The sequence below is a fragment of the Cololabis saira genome, chromosome 21, assembly GCF_033807715.1.
Source record: "Cololabis saira isolate AMF1-May2022 chromosome 21, fColSai1.1, whole genome shotgun sequence".
NCBI classification, from domain to species: domain Eukaryota; kingdom Metazoa; phylum Chordata; class Actinopteri; order Beloniformes; family Belonidae; genus Cololabis; species Cololabis saira.
This window is the reverse complement of record NC_084607.1, coordinates 22,426,992-22,449,321: the sequence shown is the minus strand read 5'-3', so window position 1 is coordinate 22,449,321 and position 22,330 is coordinate 22,426,992. Positions and strand designations below refer to the sequence as shown.

The following is a 22,330-nucleotide window of genomic DNA, read 5'->3' as shown; positions in this document are numbered from 1 at the left end:
GCCTTTAGGGTCCCTCGGGGGGAAGGGTGGGGTCACTGCTCTTTGGGCTTGTTCATATTGGCATCTAAGGAATTTAGAGGGCAGATGTCCACCTTAATTAGTTTCTTTATGTCAGGGTGTTTGACTGGTCTGCAAAAATGTTTAGGCAGTTGCCAAGTGTCACAGTAGTATCAGTTTTTCAAGATGGTTTGAAAAAGAAAAGGTAATGTAACAAAATTAAGCTGTTCTTATTCTCTGTCTAGTGGCTGTTGTCAGATTGCAGCTCTTCTAGGTATTTTAGCTCCAGTTCCTGAAGTCTGAGGTCATCTGAAACCCACCTGCATCTTTGTGTTTAACTCCAGATCTTCAAAGTGAGACTGAGCAGCTGTCTAAGGTAGAGGGGATCAGAAAGGTGACAGGTGGGCTGCTGGGATGTGATATCCAGCATTGTTACAAGTAGGCTACCTGGTGAATGGGGGGGGGGGGAAAGAAGAGGAAATACTGACTACCTGAATGAGGAAAAGGATACTTTTATGTGTGGATGAACAATTAGGAGCAATAAGCTCCGGGACAAAAATGAGCTAAACCAGAAGGGAGCATCTTCATTGACAGTTTTTCAGCAGTGAAAATATGACAAAGATGTCATAATTTGGCCACGATGGACCATTTCTGTACATAGAAAGCAGTTTTGTTACAGACTTAAGATGGTTGTGCAGTTTATTGATCTCAAGTCGTCTGTCGTTTAGTATTTTTGCTAAGACCAGAAAAGGAACATCCCCACATTTCTAACACTAATAAAATATTCTAACTCCCTATATTGCTTGAGTTTTTATCTTGCTGAAGGTTGATTAATGCTTCTTGGTTGGATTTGGCTTACTCTGAACTTATTCCGAGTGTGGGTGATAAAACACTGCTCATACACTGATCTCATGTCGAAAGGAATTATACTCAAATGAACCATAACCTTTTCCTGCCATCATCTCCGCAGGCATCTGGTTTGGAAAGGTCGCAGTCAAAACAGGCGCCCCACGCAGTTTTAGGAATACTTAATATTTGGAGTGTAATGAGCTTCTCATTCCTCAATCTTGTCAGCTTGTCAGTGGTCAAAGAAAGGAGTTACTGTTTCAGAATGATCAAATAGAATGGTCTGAATGAAAATTAAAAAAAAAATCTAAATCATTGAAATTACTAAAAAATGGTTTGAGAAGACTTATGAAATTACCTTTTCACTTTTATTCAAGCAAGACAGAAGGCAAGAAAAAACCATAATGCATGAGATTTTACTTTTTATTCAACATGACAACATGAACGAAGGCAAAATTAAACAAAGCATTTGTTGAAAATCAAATCAGAATATTTTACAGTTATGGGACAAGAGCAGTCAGCGTGAGCTCTGGGTGGAGGAGAAAAGAGACACTGCCTTTCAAGGATCTTACATTGTACATACGCTTCAAGTGACTTTTTAAAAAAAGGAGGTCAGGAAGAGAAATAGAACCTGACAAACCAATACAAACCACAAGTACTGATTTTTTTTTTTATTATTTCATTTGTACTAAATGCCAAGAAACATGAGGATGTGTAAAGATTTTCATAGTATTAGGGAAAAATAAAATGAATAAAACATGAACTTTGCTAAGTTTGGTTCTGAAGTGATGCCTGGCTGCCATCTAGATCAATAAATCAGATTAATATCAGATGAACCACAACTACCGTCATCCAGCCAAAAACAATGACAGGCAATGAAACAAGAAAAAAAAAACAACAAAAAAAACATCTTATTGTTCCCCTCTCCTGAATTACTGTACATGTGTACTTTATTATCACTTTTTAAATAAGCCACTACACTTCTGTGGTTCACCTTGTTTTTTAAGCAGCGAGGTGTCAGGTTCAGGGTAAGGATGGCCGTGCTCTTCCACTTCTTCCTCCACCAATTATCTCAGCTTCCCCCCTGTTAAGAAAAATGGCCACAAAACACAATGTTAGCAAAGGTGCCACACCGTGTGATTGAAGCAACCACTGCTGCTCACTGAGAACCGTTATTCAAACCTAACCTCGATTTAGTTACAGTGTAAACTCGTGGAGGGACACTGCATGTAATCTAAAACTGTCTTAAATACTTTCAGATTAGATGTTTTAAGTCCTGAATGCTTTTGGCATTAGCATCCTTGTATGTTAAAAAAAAAACTTTAACTTCATTAAAATTAATGAAAACCAGAGATCTGATCAAAGCTGTACTCCTTAATTCTAAACTGAGTGCCAAAAGTACTTAACATCTCCTTTGCCTGAATGAATGTGTGACATTGTTTTCTAGCATAATTGACTCTGACACTCTTCCGGCTGCATAAATGAATTTAAAATACACAATTACATGACAATAAGAATTTCAGTTATTAAAACAAGAATATCAAGTAGGCTGTCTCTGTCTCTGATGATTCAATCAAATGACCCCCCCACATATTCAATACAGATGCAAAGAAAAAAAAACATTAAAATATACACAGTCAAGCTTTTGAATTCATATTCTAGAGCAGTGCATTTGCTTTTTTCTGACAGGCAACAGCATTCAGAAATGGATGTGGGTAGAGAAAGGAGTACCTGGGGTGAGTACCTGCACAGTTTGAGAGTCAGAGAGTATCCATGATTTTTAATTTGCCCTTTTTCTCATGTGGTCTCGCTCACAACACCAACGCTGTGTGAGGTATGGAAGTCAGCTGCAATTCATTCGATAAACCCTACCCTCCAGTTAGTTAGTGTCATTAGGCCCCCGGTGCTATAACATCCCCCCAAACACAGAGTGCATGGCATTATCAGGCACAGTAAGCTTGGACAACAAATCCATGGCAATTGAGTTAAGATCACGGCAAAATAAAAGGCTTGTTTGTCAGATACACCTTCAGACGAAAGCCAAATGTGTCCGTGTGTTCAGACTTGAGTAGGAGAAATTCCCAAGATACATGTAAACAGGTAGACACAGTGACTGAATTTCCTCTCTAAAGGGAATGTGATATGTGTAAAAAAGAAAAAAGGAAACAGCAATTATTACATTTTCCTATTTCAATATAAGAAAATTAATCAAATAAAAACAGGTAAATACAGGCAGGAATTTTTTTCCACTTTATAATTTACTGTTATTTCTGCCATCTTGTCCACAAAGATGTATAAAGACTATAAGGATCAAAAACCGATATAAAACGAGGGGTACCTCCGGGCATGTTTGCTCAGGGCTACACTGGCCTTTCCCTCTTGGCTTTGTGTGAATGTTTTCTACCTTCTTCTCATTCATCGGGCCTAGTCCTTCATCTTCAGTGCATACTTACGATGCACTAGTCAAAAACAGGATAAAGATATTTGCATAGAGTACATAACACAAAAATCATAGGCATTGAACTGAACATAAACAGGGTGTGAGAGGAGGGTGGGAGGGGGAGCGTGTGAGGGTGGGTTGAGAACCGGGAAGGAGTGAAGAGGAAGACGCACTTACCTGAGCCTGATCTGAGGTCCTATCAGATCAGTTTTAATTGGACTGAGTGTCACCTTCAGAATGGAGGAGCTCTTGCTGGCCGTTAAGCAGAGGGGAGGAGGCAGTTGCCTCGGTCTGCATCGGTTCCGCTTCTGATGAAGCCTTGACAGCTGCTGCATCACTGTCAGCATGCTTTTCTTTCTTAGAGCTGCTCTTCTCCTCCGTCACCTTACGGTCTAACACACAACAGATACAGTATATTTGGATTAGAGATGAACTGACAACATTTTGTCCAACTTTTATTTCCAGCATTCTAAAAAACCTCCCATTACGTTTTTCCAACCAGTGCTGGCTGCGTGCTCTATTGGCTTGTCCCAAACATTTTAATTGTTATTCCTCCAGGGATTTTGTTTTCCTGATTTAGACACAGCCTGTTTAAGATGATTTATTTCTGGATTATGCACTGTGATCAACTTCCACTATGAAGTTTTTGCCAATCGCTTGTGCTTACCCATCAGTTGGTGCTTCTCTAATTGGCATCAATGAGGTTACAACTTCTTAGTTGTGAAGTATTCCCTCACAAAAGGGCAAAGAAGCCAGTAAAAATCATATATTAAAAAAAAAAAAGAAAAAAAAAAATCCTCCTCTGACGCCTACTGTTGAAAACATGATACGCCTACACATGGAGCTAAGAAAAACGAAAATGTCCTTACCTGTGTCTTTTGATGACCGCTCTTTGTTTTTATCTTTTCCTCTGTCTCTGTCCTTGCTGCGGCTTCGACTGCGGTGGCGATGAGACTTGCGCTCTGAGCTGCGGGACCTCCTCTTTTCCCGACTGCGGGAGCGGCGTTTTCTGTCGGAGCGTTCACGACTGCGCCTCCTCTCCCTGTCACGGCTCCTAAATGAGCATAGAATATTAGGGCAACACAATGAGGACTATTCAAACACATCTGGCATGGGCAGGCAAAGGTTTAATCCACTGGTGTGCTCATTTAATTCATGGCTTCCGCTTGCATTAGTGATGTTTCGTGCAAAACGAGGCAAGTCTATGCTTTTGGGTGTAAGGCAGGGCTCCAGACTGCGACCAAATGCTCGCATTTTGCGACCAAAATTTGAGTATGTGCGACTGAATTTCATGTCCGCTCGCACACGTGCGACCAGTAAATTTGCCAGTTTTTTTTTTTTACATGTTAAACATGGAAGGGGTGCGTCAATGAACCCCCATATTTGCAGGCCAATGAGTGTGAAAGGGAATGAGTCGGGGGATCTATTTATTTATTTATTTTTTTCATTTAATTTCACCAGCTCAAAGCAGGTATTACGCCCGGACCACATTTTGCGACAAAACGCGCTGCCGACGTGCACATAAAGTTAGAAGAAAGAGACGGAGGGTATGTTTGGTTTTAGTAACATCATGCTCAGGCAATGAGTCTGCAATGGCCCAGACGGGAGACACATGTAGCTCAGTGCTTAACTTTTATTTTTAATCCACTCTATATTCTTCTGGTTGTTCTCCGATATGTTCCCCTAAAGCCTGAATTATGGTTCTGCCTTAAATCGACGCAGAACCATAAATCAGCCTTCACCCGGTAAAGAAAAAAAAAAAAAAGAAAATGTGCTCCAGTACAGCAGGTCTCATAATTTTATTTTGAACACTGCCAAAACTCTAACTTAAAACGTAACTAGAACTTAAAATTTGCTTGAAACAAATGTAAGTTAAATTTTAACACGTGGGAAAAACACCTAACCTTTTAAGTGATGTGTGTTATCAGGTGTAATGGCATTTTTAGGTTAGAAATAAGAATATTAAGTAGGGAAATGTTATTGGCCAGTACCCCCAATATTTGTACATTTGTTAAGTACTGTGTTTAACAGTTACATTCATGGCTGAAAGGTTACTAAGCACTTTGTTACCAAGCACTTTTTTATCATGTGAATGTATGTTTTTTTAATATATAATGACAGCGATGGTGCTGTCAGTTTACTTTATGTTGCGGCATCTTTAAAAGTGCACAATAAAATGTAACACTGCATTTGAAACAGCACATTGTGGTAATTCATTAATCTATTATGAAATATGTATTACTAATACACTGAAATGTAGTAGAAATGTAAAAATGTGGTTAGCGTGTCGATAAACGATGTGCGCTCCTAAAATTTCTGATTGTGCCCCTAAAAATTTTCAGTTAGGGGCTACTGTGCTCCTAGTGAAAAAAGTTAGTCTGGAGCCCTGTAAGGACATCTTCAGATCTTAAAACATATACATTGTCATAGAATGGCTTCTTATTGTACAATTGTATAGAAAATTAACACCATCAGAACCAATCCGGATGTATCCATTTTTCAGCAACAAGCCAAAAGTTCCAAACATTAACATGGCTCAATCAACAGCTACAGTTAAAACTGTCATTTCAGTCATAAAAACACTGTTTTCTGATATAATGATTACCAATGGTAGGCTGCATTATCAGTATTACGTTTTGCCTTGTCAGCCTCTTCTGCAGTAGATTCCTGCCTTAAACGTGATCCTGATAGATGATGATGAATCACAGCAACTAATGCTGCATACTATAAATGATTGACAGTTTATGGGAGGACAATAAAAAGGACACATTGTAAAGAAGATTTGTTGTTCAAACTTGTTGTGATTATGTTCTAGTATCTTCAAAACGGTTACTTGAAAATTAAGTATATTTACAACATTAAAGCCTGATTGTGGTAAGTACAAATCGTGAAACAGCACTTTGCCTGAATGTATTTCTGAGGCACTTTCAGAGTAGATCTGTGTTTGGCACAATGGCATGAAAGAAAATTAGGAACCCTCAAAACAAACCATGTAAAAAGCTCATTTAACAATATATCGGTAAAAATACGATAGATTAGATTATACAGTCGAGAGTCAATCGGTCATACCTGCTGCGCTTGCGTTCCCGTTCTCTGTCCCGGTCTCTGCTCCTGGACCTCCGACGATCACGAGATCTGCTCCGTTTCCTGTCGGACGTTCGGCTGGAGTGACGGCTGTTGGAATGGCTTCGGCGAGCCCTCCTGTCCCTGTCCCTGTCGCGGTCTCTGTCTCTCTCCCGTTCTCTGTCTCTCTCCTTCTCGCGCTCCCGCTCTCGCTCCTTCTCTCGTTCCTTCTCTCGCTCCTTCTCCTTCTCTTCCTCCTCTTTGCGCTTTTTCTCCCTCTCCTCCCTCTCGCGCTCACGCTCTTCTCTGTCTCGTTTGACCACAGGGTTTTCAGCTTGAGGGTCCTCAGACCGACGATGCAGTTTTTCCTGAGAATACACAAACATTGTTCATCACGTAATCTGAAACAAAAACAGTCAAATGTAAACAGAACCCAACATCAAACGAAGTACTTTTGCTTTTAAGCGGCCTTTGTGTACAAGTTAATTGGCCCGTCTCTAGCTATGTAGCTGCACATGCATTTACATGGAGGGGTAAAAATCAACCAATTTTTGACGGAGGCAACACAAACAAAGGAACCCATGCACCCCACTATTCAATTTTGGGAACATATGACATCACCCCTTTTAAAGTCTATGGATGCAGACGATACAAGCCAATGGTTGGCCAAAGTGCTGAACACAAATACAGGGAAAAACAAAGCAACAGAATTTGAATCATTCACACATATAACATGTGATTCCATTACCTTAAGCTCCTCTACAGTGGACTTGATCTTGGCATAACCCATATGCTGCTTGCCCATCAGGTGGTCATCCACCCGGGACTGTGCATCACCTACGATGAGGAAGGCTCCACACACCTCACACACCTCCATCTGTTTCTCTTGAGCTGCAAAGCTCTCGATGGTCTGGATGAAACATGAATTTCATTTTGTTAATAATGATAATAGTAATAATAATGATAGTAGTAAACTGTATTCGTCTTGGCCAGAATGCAAAGCTTTAGTTTCTGGTAATCCAACTTGAATAAACAGTATAAAAAAAAACAAAAAAAAAACACACAAAATGCCCTTCCAGTGTTGCAGTCTGTTTAAATCTGAGAAACACCTACTACATTGATCATTGTCAATCGGTACATAAGCAGAGGTTAGTTGACTCACCGAGGGGGTGGAGTTGAGCAGCTCCCGCTCCTCCTTTAGTTGCTCCACCAGCTTCATCATTCCCTGAGCCTCCTCCACTCGGCCCTCTGAGCCCAGTTCCTCAATCTGGGCAAAAATAAAACCCACCATGTCAAAATGTTGTAACGATTGTTAGATTGGTGCCTGACCTATAAGATATAATTCTCATCTATACCACCTCATGCACACTTAGATCCAATAATCAGAACCCGTTGTCTGTCCCACACAACGGCCTGAAAGCCTGTGGTGAGAGCTTTTGCCTCTACAGCCCCCCGACTCTGGAATGCTCCCCCTGCCAACATTAGATCTGCTAACAGTGTAGACTGTTTTACGCCCCAGCTCAAGATCCATTTATTTAAATCTGCCTATGGTTCACCAACAATTTTGATATCATTATCCTTTTTATGTTATTTTACCCGTTTTATTCTGTTTTTAATGGTGCTTTGTTTTTAAGAGGTTGTCTTTCTGATTTCTATCTGTTATTGTAAAGCACTTTGTGATTTTTATCTGCAAAAAGCACTCTATAAATAAACGTTACCTACTTACTAGACAAGTATTACAATGTACCTCATGCTTCATTAATGTAATGAAAAAACAAATAATCTAAACATGAGAAGGAAATTGCCCTATTTTCAAGTGTGATACAATCAGGCAAATGCACACAAAAAATATTCGCAAAACAGTGTGGCTTTTTCTGTGGCTTTCAAAGTGCAATGCTGCAACTCATTCACAATACAAGTTTGGAACTTTATCAAAAAAATGTGTTGCCAACCTGTAAAACCAGGTCTTCGATCTTCTCTGTTAGAACTGTGATCTTTTCTTCATTTTTTCCTGTTGGACCAGGTGTCTGTAGAAGTAAACATATAGTATGTTAGATATAGAAGCCATATCATTCTTTTAAGTTTGTTCTGCAAATTTTACATTACCCCAAAAATTGACTGAGGGGACAGTGTGACATTTTTATGTGAAGATAAACTGTAAATCAAAGCACAAACCCCTGAATTCTGCTGAGCCTGGGAAAGTGCAAGCCGGGCATGACCTCTTCGAATCCGTCGTTCCACTTCTGCTAGGAGGGACTGTAGATATCGCAGGAAGTCTCGCTCATAGCCCTCTTTCATAAAACGAGAGCTTTTCTCATACCTGTGACCAACAAGTGATTCATTAAGTGAAACATCAAGACTCAGGAGTAAAACATAATTAATCCATATAGAACTTACAATTTTCTAAGATTTTCATCATGGATCTTCTCACAAGGACCTGGGCAATAATGGAAACATTTCGTTATTATAAAACAAATCAAGTGGACCTAGATTTCAACAGAATTGTGTACAGATCTTCCAACATGTTAACTTACCCAAGTCCGAACGTGTATTTGTGAAGAGTTCAGCTGGACAGAAGCCACACAAATAGTATCGGCATACCTTAAAAAGAGGGGGAGAAAATAGGCGTACATTTCAAACTTGATGCCTCTGGGTACTTCTGTCTTAAATACTGCATTACAGTGGATCAGATAGCTGATTTAAACGGATACATTTTTGTAATAAAGATTCCTATGTATTCCTGATTATTTGGAGTTTGTGAAGACAGATGTTCATCCTTAGTACTGTACTCTTTACGCAAGACGATGACATTAAATATCTCTTCATCACATGTGAATGCTGTTGACTTTTTATAATAAGTCAAAAGTGAAACATATTTACGTGGGAGTGTCAAAATGTTGAAAACTTTGAAGAATGCCAAGCATGATTGAGTCCTTACAAATACCAGGAAACTGGACCATATTACACAGGTCATGAAATCACTACACTGGCTTCCAGTGAGTCAAAGGATAGAGTTTAAAATCTTACTGCTGGTCTACAAAGACCTGAATGGTCTTGGACCAAAATACATGCTGGATCTGTTAGTTCCTATGAAGCTCCCAGACCCCTGAGGTTCATCTGGATCTGGTTTGTTGTGGTTCCCAAGAACCAGAACCAAGCAAGGTGAGGCAGCGTTCAGTTATTCTGCTCCTCACCGGTGGAACAAACTTCCTGTAGACCTGAGGTCTGCTCCAACTGTCAGCTCCTTTAAATCAGGCCTAAAAACATTACTGTTTACTGAAGCTACTCTTAAATTAAATACTTACCTGCTGTACTCTACTGCCCTTACTTTTTATTATTTTACCTCTTTTCTTATCATTTTATTCGTTATTTACTTTAATTGTGTCTTGCCGATTTTAATGTTGATGTAAATCACTTAAAATTACTTTGTGTTGAATTGTGCTATATAAATAAACTTGCGTTGCCTTTAGGAACTGTAAGATGTCATTACACTAATTCCAGATCAACTGTGGTTACACCATAGAGTAGTTTACAAATATTGAGAGATGGTGAATCAAATGTAATCTTACATTTACATGTTAAACGTGAAAACATAACATCAGTCCGAGTTTAAGTAGTAGAAAGTAAGAGGTACTAGTAGGACTGATGCCAGTGGGTCCAGATGACACCGTGACAGGCTTCATTGTGTCCTCGCAAAGCGGCTAACGTTAGCCGCTAACAAGCGTGCCCACACAACACTGCGAGTGGAAACTTAAGCTGATTTATGGTCCCGCGTTACACCGACGCAGACCCTACGGCGTAGGGTCTGCGTCGATTTAACGCGGAACCATAATTCAGGCTTTAGCCTTCCAGCTCCCACTAGCCAGTGAAACTTTATCTAATGACACATTAGATTGACGACTTTGCCACCACACGATACGGGGGAATTACAATACATTGCATGCGGTCACATCACATCACGTTATCTGCTATCACAGGAGCGGCGGCGCCGTTAGCCGTTAGCCGCCGTGCTAACTTACGCTCTCGTCGTCCCACTTCACGTTGGACCGCTTCTCGTCGGGGGCCAAGTTTCTGTCCCGGCCCATCAACTCATCGAGTAACTGGGCGGCGGAAAGCATGTTTTCTTATTGGAGAATATAACCCTTATTCACGGTACAACGACGTCTCCCGGGGAGCCAGTTTGTGCCACACCGAGGTTCATGTGATCAAAATGGCAGACTCCGCAGCACCGCCGCGCTACTGCTGCTGCTGCCGCTGCCCCGGAACCGAACTGCAGCTGTGCTCGCCCGGACGGCTTATGCTGTAGCACCACTCAGTGGACAGGAGTGTGGGCAGTGTGGGCAGTGTGGGCATTCAAAAGTCAAAGGAAATTATTCATTTAATAAAATATTATAGTTTAGTGTCCTAGACAGTTCTTTCGAGCTTGATTCCCAGCGTTCTTTGCGGCGCAGATAAAGAAGTGTAATGTTTTTTCACGCGTTAGCAATTTTATCTAATGTTAGCAGTGATTTAAAACTGATTTTTTTTTTTATTCATTATGTATTTCCTTTTTATTCTTCTTAGAAAATGCGGTTCTCTAGTTTATTATTATGCATTGCTGTGTGTTTGACAACGGTGGCAGTTTTTGAACTCTCATTGTTCATGCTGAGGGTCAGGTCCCAAAAACCCATCATACCACAATAATAAAGTGATATTCCAGTTAATGTCTCCTAAATATAATAATATAATATATATAATAATATATATATATAATAATATATATATATATATATATATATATATATATATATATATATATATATATATATATATATATATATATATATATATGGGTCCCCGGTTCGACTCCCAGGCCCGGCAGGAGTCTTTCTGTGTGGAGTTTGCATGTTCTCCCCGTGCTTGCGTGGGTTCCCTCCGGGTACTCCGGCTTCCTCCCACAGTCCAAAAACATGCATACTAATAATAATAATAATAATAATTCATTTTATTTAACGGCGCCTTTCATGTCACCCAAGGTCACCTTACAGAATAAAAACAAACAATACAATACAGGAAATATAATAGTAATACAGTAGAAATTATAATACATACACACATACACAATACATACAATAGACAATCAAGGAGCAACAGTACAGATAACAGTATGGTGGGAGGTAGTGTGTGGTGACCGGTCAAAGTGAATGGGCAAGTTTAAACAGGTGAGTCTTGAGTTGCGTTTTGAATGTGGTGATGGAGTCTATTTGTCTTATGTATGGGGGGAGGGAGTTCCAGAGTCTGGGTGCCGTACAACTGAAAGCTCGGGCACCCATGCTGCTAAGGTGTGAGGTGGGAGTGGAAAGAAGTCCAGCAGAGGTTGAGTGGAGGGTACGGGAGGGGGTGTATTCTTTCAGTAGGTCACAGAGGTAGGTGGGGGCTAGGTTGTGAAGGGCTTTGTGGGTGAGGAGGAGGTTTTTATAAATGATACGGTATTGGACTGGGAGCCAGTGGAGTTGGATAAGAACGGGGGTGATGTGGTCAGATGACTTGATGCGGGTGATGATCCGGGCGGCCGAGTTCTGAATGAGTTGTAGTTTGTTGGTGAGTTTGGTTGGGAGGCCAGTGAGGAGAGCATTACAGTAATCGATACGGGATGTGACGAATGAGTGGACCAGAATTTCGGTGCTGGATTGGGACAGTGCTGGACGAAGTCTGGAGATGTTGCGGAGGTGGAAGAATGCAGTCCGGGTGATGTTGTGGATGTGAGGTGCAAATGAGAGTGTATTGTCCAGAATGACGCCGAGGCTCTTGACGTGGGGGGAAAAGGGTACTGGGAAGCCATCGATGATGATGGGAGGGGCGGGAGAGGGTTGCGACTTGGTGACGGTGGATTTGGAGCCGATGAGAAGAGCCTCAGTTTTATTGCCGTTGAGTTTGAGGAAGTTATTGCTCATCCAGGTATTTATGTCGTGTAGGCAGGTGGTGAGGGAAGCGGGAGGAATGGCAGCGGTGGGGTTGGAGGAGATATATATCTGTGTGTCATCGGCATAAGTGTGAAAATGGATCCCATGGTGCCGGAGAATTGAACCTAGGGGTAGGAGGTAGATGGTGAAGAGGAGTGAACCTAGTACTGACCCCTGGGGGACACCCATTGTGACACCCGTGCAGCCGGATTTATGGTTCTGTAGTTGGACAAACTATTTATCTAATCTAATATACAGAGCCTTGCCTCAAGTGGAACCACCGTATTAGTCATACTAGGTTAATTGATGATTCTAAATTGCCCGTAGGTGTGAGTGCGAGTGTGTTTGGTTGTTTGTCTGTATATGTGGCCCTGCGGTGGACTGGCGACCTGTCCATGATGTAACCCCTGCCTCTCGCCTAAAAATGAGCTGGGATAGACTCCATCAGACCCCCATGACCCTGCAAAGGATAAAGGGGGATAGATAATGGATGGATGGATGGATGGATAGATATATATATATATGGTGACAATAAGCAAACATAAAGAAGGAAATTAACAATATTGAATCTTTTTTTAACAATATGTTTATTGTACAGTCACAAGCACAGTAACATCCCGAACATCCCTCCTCCCCCCACCCTCAACAGCACAAGCACTCAAAGATGAATTAAAACAAATATAAACATACATGACATAAAATCAAATCATAATAATAGTACTTATAATGTATAACCCCACCCTCGCCCCAATAATTACAGTCCGATCACTTTCCAGGAACTGCATAAAAGTGTCCCATATCTCTGTGAACTTGTTTAGTTTCCGTTTGACAACATAAGTGAATTTCTCCAGTGCCAAGCATGACGCCATCTCCCGTAACCACATTCCCTGTGTGGAGCCGTCCATACTTTTCCACCTCAATGCAATCGCTCTCCTAGCTTGAAGTAAGGACAGATCAATCAAGGGTACTATTTTGCGGTCTGGTACATAGTGATCAGGATAAATACCTAATATACAGAGCCTTGCCTCAAGTGGAACCACCGTATTAGTCATACGTGAAATCATGTCAGTTACATCCATCCAAAATGACTGAATTATTTGGCATTCCCACATGCAGTGCAGCAGAGTGCCAACACAACCATTACATTTTATACAGCGATTAGGAATGTTGGGATTAACAATATTGAATCTTGGCATTAATTCAATCATCTGTCCTGAGCATAGACTGGAGGCGACAGTTGAGAGGCACAAAAGTAACATGAAATGACATCTCACAGAAGGGATGGGTGGTCATTTATTTTATTTTCTCTCTCTCAATAGTGTGTTTTGCAGTAACTTTGTGCAGTTTCACAATTACCTTAGACACTTGGAATGTATTAAAGGAGTTTTTATGTTATATTTAGTACAGTTTTCATCATTTTGTCCCATTTAATAATTTTGTGTCACGCTTAGTTCTACTTTTCCTTTAGGTTGTGTTTTAAGCAATGTTGTTTTTAGTTATTTCTGTAAACTACCTTTTTGCCATTACTGTTTACTGCCATCCAGTGGTAAAATTTGGAAACTGTAATATATTATGACAACATCACACACTCAATATAAATAAAGTTATGCAATATGTACAAGTTCTTTAGCTTGGATAAAAAAATTAAACCAGCAACATAAATAGGTCACACAAATTTTTGCTACTGTTAATTTGTAAAAACTCCTTGGGGCAGTGAGGAGACCACTCTGGCAGAGATTGGCGGCCATACAAAACCTGTGGGTGAATAAGAAAAACGTTATCTTTATTCGTTGACATTGGAAATTGGATTTTACATAAAAGAGATATAAACATTGAGCATTGAGCACTATGTGTATGGATGGATGTATGTGAGTTAGTTAGTTAGTTAATTTATCTGTCCACAAGTGGAGATTTGTCTTTTGTCTCATAATACAAAAACAACAGTAACATGACACATCAACACTTAACATTTACACGCAATGTATGTATGTATGTATGTATGTATGTATGTATGTATGTATGTATGTATGTATGTATGTATGTATGTATGTATGGTATGTGTGTGTGTGTGTGTGTGTGTGTGTGTGTGTGTGTGTGTGTGTGTGTGTGTGTGTGTGTGTGTGTGTGTGTGTGTGTGTGTATAAATATTTATATATGTATACAGTACAGACCAAAAGTTTGGACACACTCCCCATTATTTGAATGAGAAGGTGTGTCAAAACCTTTATATATATATATATATATATATATATATATATATATATATATATATATAGAAGAAAAGAAAAGAAAAAAAGGGGGCCCTGAAGGGGGAACAATATTCCTGCGCACTGCTCCCACATCTCTCCTCCCAGCGAGGCGGTGTTCTGCGTGTTCTGCGTGACGGCACCCCGACGGAGCTCCGTCACTACTGTTGCATTTAATGTTTGTTCTGGGTGATAACAGTGGCACCACAACTCGAAGTAGCAGGACAAATAAAGAGGAAGAACAAAACTTGACGTCTAAGCTCTAAAGGGGCCACCATTACGAAGTTATCTCAGCTGCAGCGACAGCTAGCAGCTCGGAGAGCTAGCTGGCAGGTAAGCTTAGCCGGGGAAGCTAATCACGGCCGGACCGCTGGACCTAGTGGGGGGTCACTAGGGGATCGGCAATGGTAGTTTAATCATTACACGGGGATTTGACACACCATATGACCGGGAGTAGCTAGTTGTTTATGACAAGATGTCCACGACTTCGCTGGATAAGGAGCTGCAGGAGCGGCTGAGAGAGGCGTCTGCCATCGGGGACGTGGACGAAGTGAAGTCGCTGGTGGAGAGCGGGGTCAACGTCAACTCACAGAACGAGATCAATGGCTGGTGAGTGTCACTCCCTGACTGACTGTAGGCTTTTATGCATTCAGAATATGTCTACAAGTAGGATTGTTCTACACATACTGTATGAAGAAGTCCTGAGCAGTCACAGAGTGGTGAGACGCTTGCAGGGATTAAAATGCTTAGTGTTATCCTCTTAGCGACAACTGGGCTTGTTCATCAGCCAGACTTGACCCTGTTTATCCAAACCAGTAAGTGTGTTAAACTGTCATGTTGGGCATTTCACTCAGTGTGACAGTGACTCTGATGATGTATGACGCCAACTTTTTAGTTAAGTATACAGTAGGGATGGGTGGTATACTATGGACTAAAAAATGTATCACGGTAATTTCTGGCATTTATCCCGATAACGATAAAAATGACGATTAAAAAAAAAAAAAAAAAAACCAATTCAGCTCCATCTTTGTAACTATAAATCTATCACCACATTCAGTCTTTGGAGCCCCCAAATCACTGCTCTAAAAGAATACTAAATACTACTAAACTACACCAATTAAATTAAATTGAATTGATAAAAGATCCCCGTTCTGCCATGTTTGTTACACAAAAACGTATCAACGGGAATCTTTCTTTCTTTCTTTCTTTCTTTCTTTCTTTCTTTCTTTCTTTCTTTCTTTCTTTCTTTCTTTCTTTCTTTCTTTCTTTCTTTCTTTCTTTCAACCATAAATCAGCTTTACACAAAAATGTAATCAACGGTAATTTATTGTTTTTACCACGAGATGACAAATTCTTACCGTGGGGAATTTTTTTGACAGTATATCGTGAACGGTAAAATATCGCCCATTCCTAGTATACAGCCTGGTGATGACTAGGGATGGGCGGTATGGACTAAAAAATGTATCACGATAATTTCTGGAATTTATCCCGATAAAACAAATACCAATTCAACTCCACCTTTTTAACTATAAATCTATCACCACATTCAGTCTTTGGAGCCCCCAAAACACTGCTCTAAAAGAATACTAAATGCTACTAAAGTACACCAATTAAATTGAATTATTAAAAACCAATTAAGTTAGTACACCTGTTAGGGCTGGGCGATATGGACCAAAAGTCATATCTCGATATTTTCTAGCTGAATGGCGATACTCGATATATATCTCGATATTTTTTCTGTGCCTTAATTGGGGTTTCCCCCAAAGCATTATAGCATAGCTTCTGTTAGCTTCATTTTTTTCTGAGGCAAACCCTTAAAAAAACAATCAGTTTTAATACAAAGCCTCGTGCCAAATGTCACACAGGTACCTTTATTAACAGAGGTCTGCACAATATTAAAATGTATAAAACAAATGAAATAAAAATAAACTGCCTGCATATATAGAATAAAAATGCTTCTTGAATAAAATAAAACAAATATCCCTTTCCTGCATAACAATTAAATTAAAATACACTGTGCAATTAATACAATGTAGACAGTAACAGGCAGACTTTTCCACTGAGGTTGACAGTTGCGCAAATAACAAAAAATTTGTGCAAATCGCAAATAAAACATTCAAGTCAATTTGTCAGAAAATAAGCTATATCATCGCAAAATGACAAATTCTTACCGTGGGGAATTTTTTTGACGGTCTATCGTGAACGGTAAAATATCACCCATTCCTAGTGATGACGTGGTATTATTATGTTGATTGTGTTTTATGTTGTTTGCAATTCTTGTCATTTTATTTATTATTTTTATTATTTTCCATTAAACCATCTCTTTTCAATGTTAACAGGACATGCTTGCACTGGGCTTGCAAGAGGAACCATAAGCATGTTGTGTCCTACTTACTCAGTTGTGGAGCAGATAAAGAAATCCTCACAGCCAAGGACGAGTTGGCTTCACAGCTAACATCCAAACCAGAGATCAAGAGACTTTTGGGAGGTAAAATGCATCTTTCTTGCTCCACTGTCTCCAGAAAGTCGCGTAATTCTGTATTACTTGCTGAAGGTATTGATATGTGCAATATCAGTTAATTGCACTACATAAATGTTAGATTACCATGTTCAGTTTTAACTGAGTGTTGTTGGAATAAGGCTATTTTAGCTGCTTGAGTTAACTCAGAAAAAAACTTTATTTATTCAAAGCTTTTTTTGAAAGTAAATCATTCTGCATTTATCCTGTGACCACAGTTGAGGTGGAGGACGAGCTTGAAGTCAAGGAGCCTGAGTTGCCAATCATCCCAAATTACCTGTCTAACCCGCCCTTCATGTACTCCAAGATGGACAACAAGTCGGAGATTATTCTTGCCCAAAACATCACTCACAATGGTTCTGGAGAACACGCTGAAGACACGAGTGACTCAACCTCCATCTCCTCAACAGACGAGCTTCAGAGATCACAGACTACGGTCTCGGATGGCCCGACTCCTCCCCCAAATCCCACAGTCAACCACAGCCACGCCCCAGCCAGTGAATTCATTCCTGTGTCAGAGCAAAATGGTGTGTCACCTGGTGTGACTTCTTTCCACAATCACACTGTTGTTAACTGCACAGTGCCCATGGACCTGTCAGTTGAGCCTCACCTGGTGAACCATGTTGACCATCCACATGCAGTGGCACACAATGGCACCATGTGCTCGCCTCCGCTTGCCTCAACATGTCCTAATTTGGCAAGCAATAATGGCAGCCACGTACAAGCCCCTGTGGCCAGCAGCAACCCCACCATGAACAGACAGCAGTCTATTCCACAGCAACTAAGCTATGGACAGGCCAGCGGGCCCATGCCGGCCTTCCAGCCTTTCTTCTTCACCAGTACTTTCCCTGTCAATGTACAAGGTGGGTTCAATTTGATTGATAAAACTTTGCTTTGTCAGTCTGCAGATATATGATCAGCTTACTAGTACAATTGAACTCCGTTTGATTAGATAAAAGTAGCAAGTCTCAGCAGATGTTAGATTGTGTCAGCAGCTTTGATACTTGCGTGAAGTGAGAGGGTAGATCCTGCAGCTATGACAACACTGTCATGTGGAGATGTGGCATCCCACTTGTTGAACTAGAAAAAGCTCTTCATAGCTATAAACATCATTCCCGATGGTGGAGATCATGCTATCATAGAGACGTCCATAGCTTTGTCCACTTTCACAACTAAACATAAATGAGCAACATTAATAATAATGTTATTTTCTTCAAAAAAATAAAACTAGCATATGAGATCAGCGACTCCCCCTGGAGCCTCTATTGGCACATTGTTAACAGAGATGTACCACTCTGGTTCTTTGCTATAGAGTTGGTGTTGAAGGTTCGCATCCAGAACCCCCACACACGAGAGAACGACTTCATTGAAGTGGAGCTGGATCGTCAGGAGCTCACCTACCGCTCTCTTCTGAGAGTCTGCTGCCGTGAGTTGGACATCAGTGCTGAGCACGTCGAGAAGATTCGCAAGCTGCCAAACACCATGTTAAGAAAGGTACAGTAAATAATGTACTAAGTACAAAGTAACAAACAAAATAAAGATGCGATGGCCCTGGGAATCGTCAAATGTTTAACCTTCACTCAGATGGTGTGTTTTTTTGTTTTTTTTTATATGTTCGTATTGGTGTGAGTCGAGGTAAACATATCTGGTTGATGTACTGTTTTTGAGGTGGAACAAACAAGTCGCAGAATATCTTGATCTCCTTTACTCCTTCCAGGACAAGGATGTGGCGCGGCTGCAGGACTTCCAGGAGCTGGAGGTGGTGTTGGAGAAAGCAGAAGGTCTGTCCCTCTTCTCTTCGGCAGGGGGTCTGACAGACAGACCCTCCTACAACATGAAGGCCTCCCGTCTCACCTACTAGAGCTACGACAAACCCTGAGCGCTCTCTGATTCTGATGGGCTTCTGTAGCTTCCCACAAGAAACCATACCTAGTTGCCTGCCCAGTCCCTTGTTACAGTTTTGATCAGCTTTAATGTCTTTCCATTACCCCATCTGGGATTTATTTAGACTGTAGCTATCGTCCTTCTATGGTCCTTCCACAGCTTTAGGGTATCCAACCAGTTCCAAGAGATTACTAATGCATGGTATCCTTGATTACGTGTGAAAGTATTTGGCCCCCTCTCTCCTCTCTTTGTCACTCTCTCCTCCCACTGCATTTTGTGCCAAGGCTCCAGTGGGTCAAAGGGGGGGGGGGGGGCATTGGCTTGTCTTCCTGATGGGTTGGACTTGATTGGGATTCTGCAGTCACCTTATATGGAGACATTTTTACCATGGTTGTGGACTATGGTCAAAGACAAAAATGATCTGAGAGGGCAGAAACCAGGTGACAAACGGAAGGATTTACATAACTTCCCGATGAGCTCATCAGACCACAGAGCAGGACGAGTTGCAGCAAAGTAGACTTGCACACAAGTTGGACTTCTAACAAATTGACCTACAGTGATATCAGATATTCCTGCTTACACACTTTTATATGTGCTCTTGGCATAAACCTTAGTGTCTTTACTTGCAGCAGGTATCCGTTATTAGCCTAATTTTTATCGTGGAGTTAATCTCACACTAGTTGAGATTTAGGTATCCTCGGCCTAAACATAGTTTTATTGCCTGGCCACATACAGTACATGCTTTAATCTATATCCCCACATGGATGGACACTGCTGAATAGAAGTATCCATCCCCCTAGAAATTTAAAGTTAAGTCATTCACTGTGGAAAGGGAATAACTCCTTCTGTCTTAAATAGGTGTCTTCTGTGTATTTTTCATGTGATATGAAAAAAAATTATGTTGCTAGAATAACAAAAAACCATTAAGCAACTTGAAGCAAGATTTTTTTTTCTTTTCTGAATAACTACAATACATTATCACTTTTGCTTTGCCGAGGGTCATTACGTTACAATGCTTACAAATGTGAATAATTCATGTTTAATTTCTGAGTCATGTTGATTCTTACTAATAAAACAAGACCCTATACTCCGTTTTAATGACTCAACAAAGGTTCTGTTAGAGGCTCCAATTTAAAAGTTGCAAGTAAAGACTTCTGTTTAATGTTTTTTAGTTTAACTTTAATTCAAACAAAGACCAAATAAAAAACGAACAAACTTGCCAGCAAAGACGATACCTTCAGAACACAATGTTTGCTGTTTCTGAAAGAAATGCAACTTTCAGATTTATTTTTCTCCATTTAATGAAAAAGAAAGATATAAGATGGGAAAACAAACATTGAACCAGGCGTTTTGATTGAGTGCTTCCTCGTTTTCCAAGTTTTGTGGAAGTTTTATCTATTAATTTTCTCTTTTGCACTGTGTAGTGCCAGGTTTTACTTGTATAACAAGTGAAGATGAGAATATAAAGATTAGGTATTCCGTTTGTCATTCAGTACCTGTGTGCTGCAGGTGTATTAAAGTTAAAGTAGGTTTTGACTAATATTTTCTATTTGGTCGTCAAATTTGAGAGCTCACACAGATACTGACATGATTATTAACACCAACAATAAAATACACCGGTTAAAAGGCACAGTTGTGGTGGCTGAGAGTCTTATGCTGCTTTCATTAATACAAATGCTGGGACTTTTCTTTTTACCATTCCAGTCAGAAGACCCTGCACACCGTCTTACAATCAGAGATAAAAGTTTACTGTTCAAATGTTCACCAGAAGAGTTTTGCTGTGTTGTGTTTTATTATCGACTTTTTTTTTTCTTCTCATTTTTTATTCTTCCAGTTTGGATACGTTAACCAGCCAGGCCTGTTGGTTTCGTGTCACAAATGTCCAATGTTCAAGAGTTCAGCAGTGGTGAAGGAAAGTACTGAGATGCTTTTGTTCAAGTGCAATGTGAAGGAAGAAGAATGTGTTTCAACAGAGTTTGGGTGTGACGGAGCAACCAAGAGTTCTTTTTTTTTTTTTCTTCCTTGCTATAATAAATGTTCTCTTGAGTGAAGTGGCACATGTGGAAGGCAAAAGTTTGATTAACAAAGTTGGAAAATGTAGAGAGAAAATAAAAATTAATTAAAAAAAATGTTTAAAAAAAAAAAAAAAAAAAAAACCCTGTGCAATTTTGTGCCCAGGGTGAATTAGAGCTGCATGTTTGCAATTGGCTTTTAAAGACTCTTTATTTGGAAAAGTGTGTGGCTTCTTGCTTATTGCTCCTGGAAAAAAAAAAACAGTTGAATAAACCTATGCATTCAGAGTCTGATATTTTTATATATGCTAGTTCCTGAATACTTGTAGAAATAATCTTAGCACTGTTTAAATTGTGTTGTTTTTGTTCTGGAGACCTCTACCTGTTCTTTGATAAAGCATGGTGAATTACTTGATATTCCCCTGGATTTTCTTTTCTTTTTAAGGTAAACTGTCCATGTGTCCTATACACACAAACATCGTGCTGACCAAGTGATATAATTCAGCTAAATTAATATTTAAGCATATTGTTCTCATGTCTAGTTAATTTACACTTTACATTTAGTGTAAAATGTAGATGTATCGAGTATTGCACGTAATGGTGTGTGCAACTCTCCAGTGTAACGAAATGTTTCCGTTTAAAGCCACATGAGGGAGCACGAGAGCAGATATATCACTGGATGAGCTGCAATCTGAGGACTGTTGGGGATTAAAATGGGGTTTCCTCTGAGTCTGTGAGTTTATGTGCAACATTTCTCTTCACTCTAAACGCGTTAAGATAATTACATTTTTTAGTTTATGTACAGGAGAGCCATAGTACTTTGGAGAATGATTGATTTACAGTACCAAACTCTTATTGATCATTGAAAACAGGCAATTATCATTCAGGTCTAATATCAATGAGGACAATTTCACAAAATGTTAGAATTTTTTATTTCTTTAATGTCCTGGAGATAATTATTTCCATTCCATTGTTGCATAAATGACTTCCCTGATGAATTTGGAGGAATGTGGTGAAAATTACAGAACCATTCATTGTGAATTTGGCCTACACACTGATTCTAATAAAGTAAATAATATTTGGATTGTTGTATTTGATCATCAATGGATCAGGCTCTGTCATCTTTTAAGAGTTGTTAGTGGCTGTGTGGACGAATGTCATGACTCCCCACGGTTTATGAAAGTCACCTGAGAAACGTCAAGTGCAGAAATAAAAGGATAGATGTATCAGAATATAATACATGCAGTGACCACTTTTTGTTTGAGCTGCAATCTGAATTTGATATAAACCTGAAAATACTGATTCTGATATCAAAGTAAGGTTATTGTGTTTAAATTGAATATATGTGATAAAAGTGCAAAAATTGTTGCAATAATATCCAT

At 40.0% G+C, this 22,330-nt stretch overlaps 2 protein-coding genes across 4 annotated transcripts; one reads left to right on the top strand and one right to left on the bottom strand.

Moving 5' to 3' along the window:
• Positions 1 to 1,252: 1,252 nt before the first annotated feature.
• Positions 1,253 to 10,591, bottom strand: luc7l3 (LUC7-like 3 pre-mRNA splicing factor). Of its 2 annotated transcripts, XM_061711121.1 has the most exons (11): positions 10,366 to 10,591; positions 8,881 to 8,947; positions 8,744 to 8,783; positions 8,522 to 8,666; positions 8,299 to 8,373; positions 7,509 to 7,613; positions 7,095 to 7,256; positions 6,353 to 6,714; positions 4,153 to 4,337; positions 3,461 to 3,675; positions 1,253 to 1,927 (listed from the first exon to the last, which is right to left on the bottom strand). In XM_061711121.1, exons 1-10 carry the CDS (start codon positions 10,462 to 10,464, stop codon positions 3,494 to 3,496), a joined length of 1,422 nt encoding a protein of 473 aa, XP_061567105.1. In that variant the 5' UTR covers positions 10,465 to 10,591; the 3' UTR covers positions 1,253 to 1,927; positions 3,461 to 3,493. The 2 variants fall into 2 exon arrangements, with proteins under 2 accessions (XP_061567105.1, XP_061567104.1); XM_061711120.1 differs by having other exon boundaries at positions 1,253 to 3,675.
• A 4,055-nt stretch (positions 10,592 to 14,646) lies between these two features.
• Positions 14,647 to 22,030, top strand: ankrd40 (ankyrin repeat domain 40). 2 transcript variants are annotated; one of them, XM_061711331.1, is made up of 6 exons: positions 14,647 to 15,143; positions 16,874 to 17,022; positions 17,271 to 17,915; positions 18,365 to 18,546; positions 18,770 to 18,833; positions 20,771 to 22,030. In XM_061711331.1, exons 1-6 carry the CDS (start codon positions 15,010 to 15,012, stop codon positions 20,782 to 20,784), a joined length of 1,188 nt encoding a protein of 395 aa, XP_061567315.1. In that variant the 5' UTR covers positions 14,647 to 15,009; the 3' UTR covers positions 20,785 to 22,030. The 2 variants fall into 2 exon arrangements, with proteins under 2 accessions (XP_061567315.1, XP_061567314.1); XM_061711330.1 differs by having other exon boundaries at positions 18,770 to 22,030.
• The last annotated feature ends 300 nt before the right edge of the window (positions 22,031 to 22,330 follow it).

What these genes read in the sequence shown, in the direction of transcription:
- ankrd40 (XM_061711330.1), top strand. Translation starts at nt 15,010, where the DNA reads ATGTCCACGACTTCGCTGGATAAGGAGCTGCAGGAGCGGCTGAGAGAG. An exon ending in CAGAACGAGATCAATGGCTG is followed by an intron (nt 15,144 to 16,873) that starts GTGAGTGTCACT and finishes CAATGTTAACAG; the next exon opens with GACATGCTTGCACTGGGCTT. An exon ending in TTTCCCTGTCAATGTACAAG is followed by an intron (nt 17,916 to 18,364) that starts GTGGGTTCAATT and finishes TCTTTGCTATAG; the next exon opens with AGTTGGTGTTGAAGGTTCGC.
- luc7l3 (XM_061711120.1), bottom strand. Translation starts at nt 10,464, where the DNA reads ATGCTTTCCGCCGCCCAGTTACTCGATGAGTTGATGGGCCGGGACAGA. An exon ending in TGCTCAACTCCACCCCCTCG is followed by an intron (nt 7,257 to 7,508) that starts GTGAGTCAACTA and finishes TGTTTCATCCAG; the next exon opens with ACCATCGAGAGCTTTGCAGC. An exon ending in CGGGAACGCAAGCGCAGCAG is followed by an intron (nt 4,338 to 6,352) that starts GTATGACCGATT and finishes ATGCTCATTTAG; the next exon opens with GAGCCGTGACAGGGAGAGGA.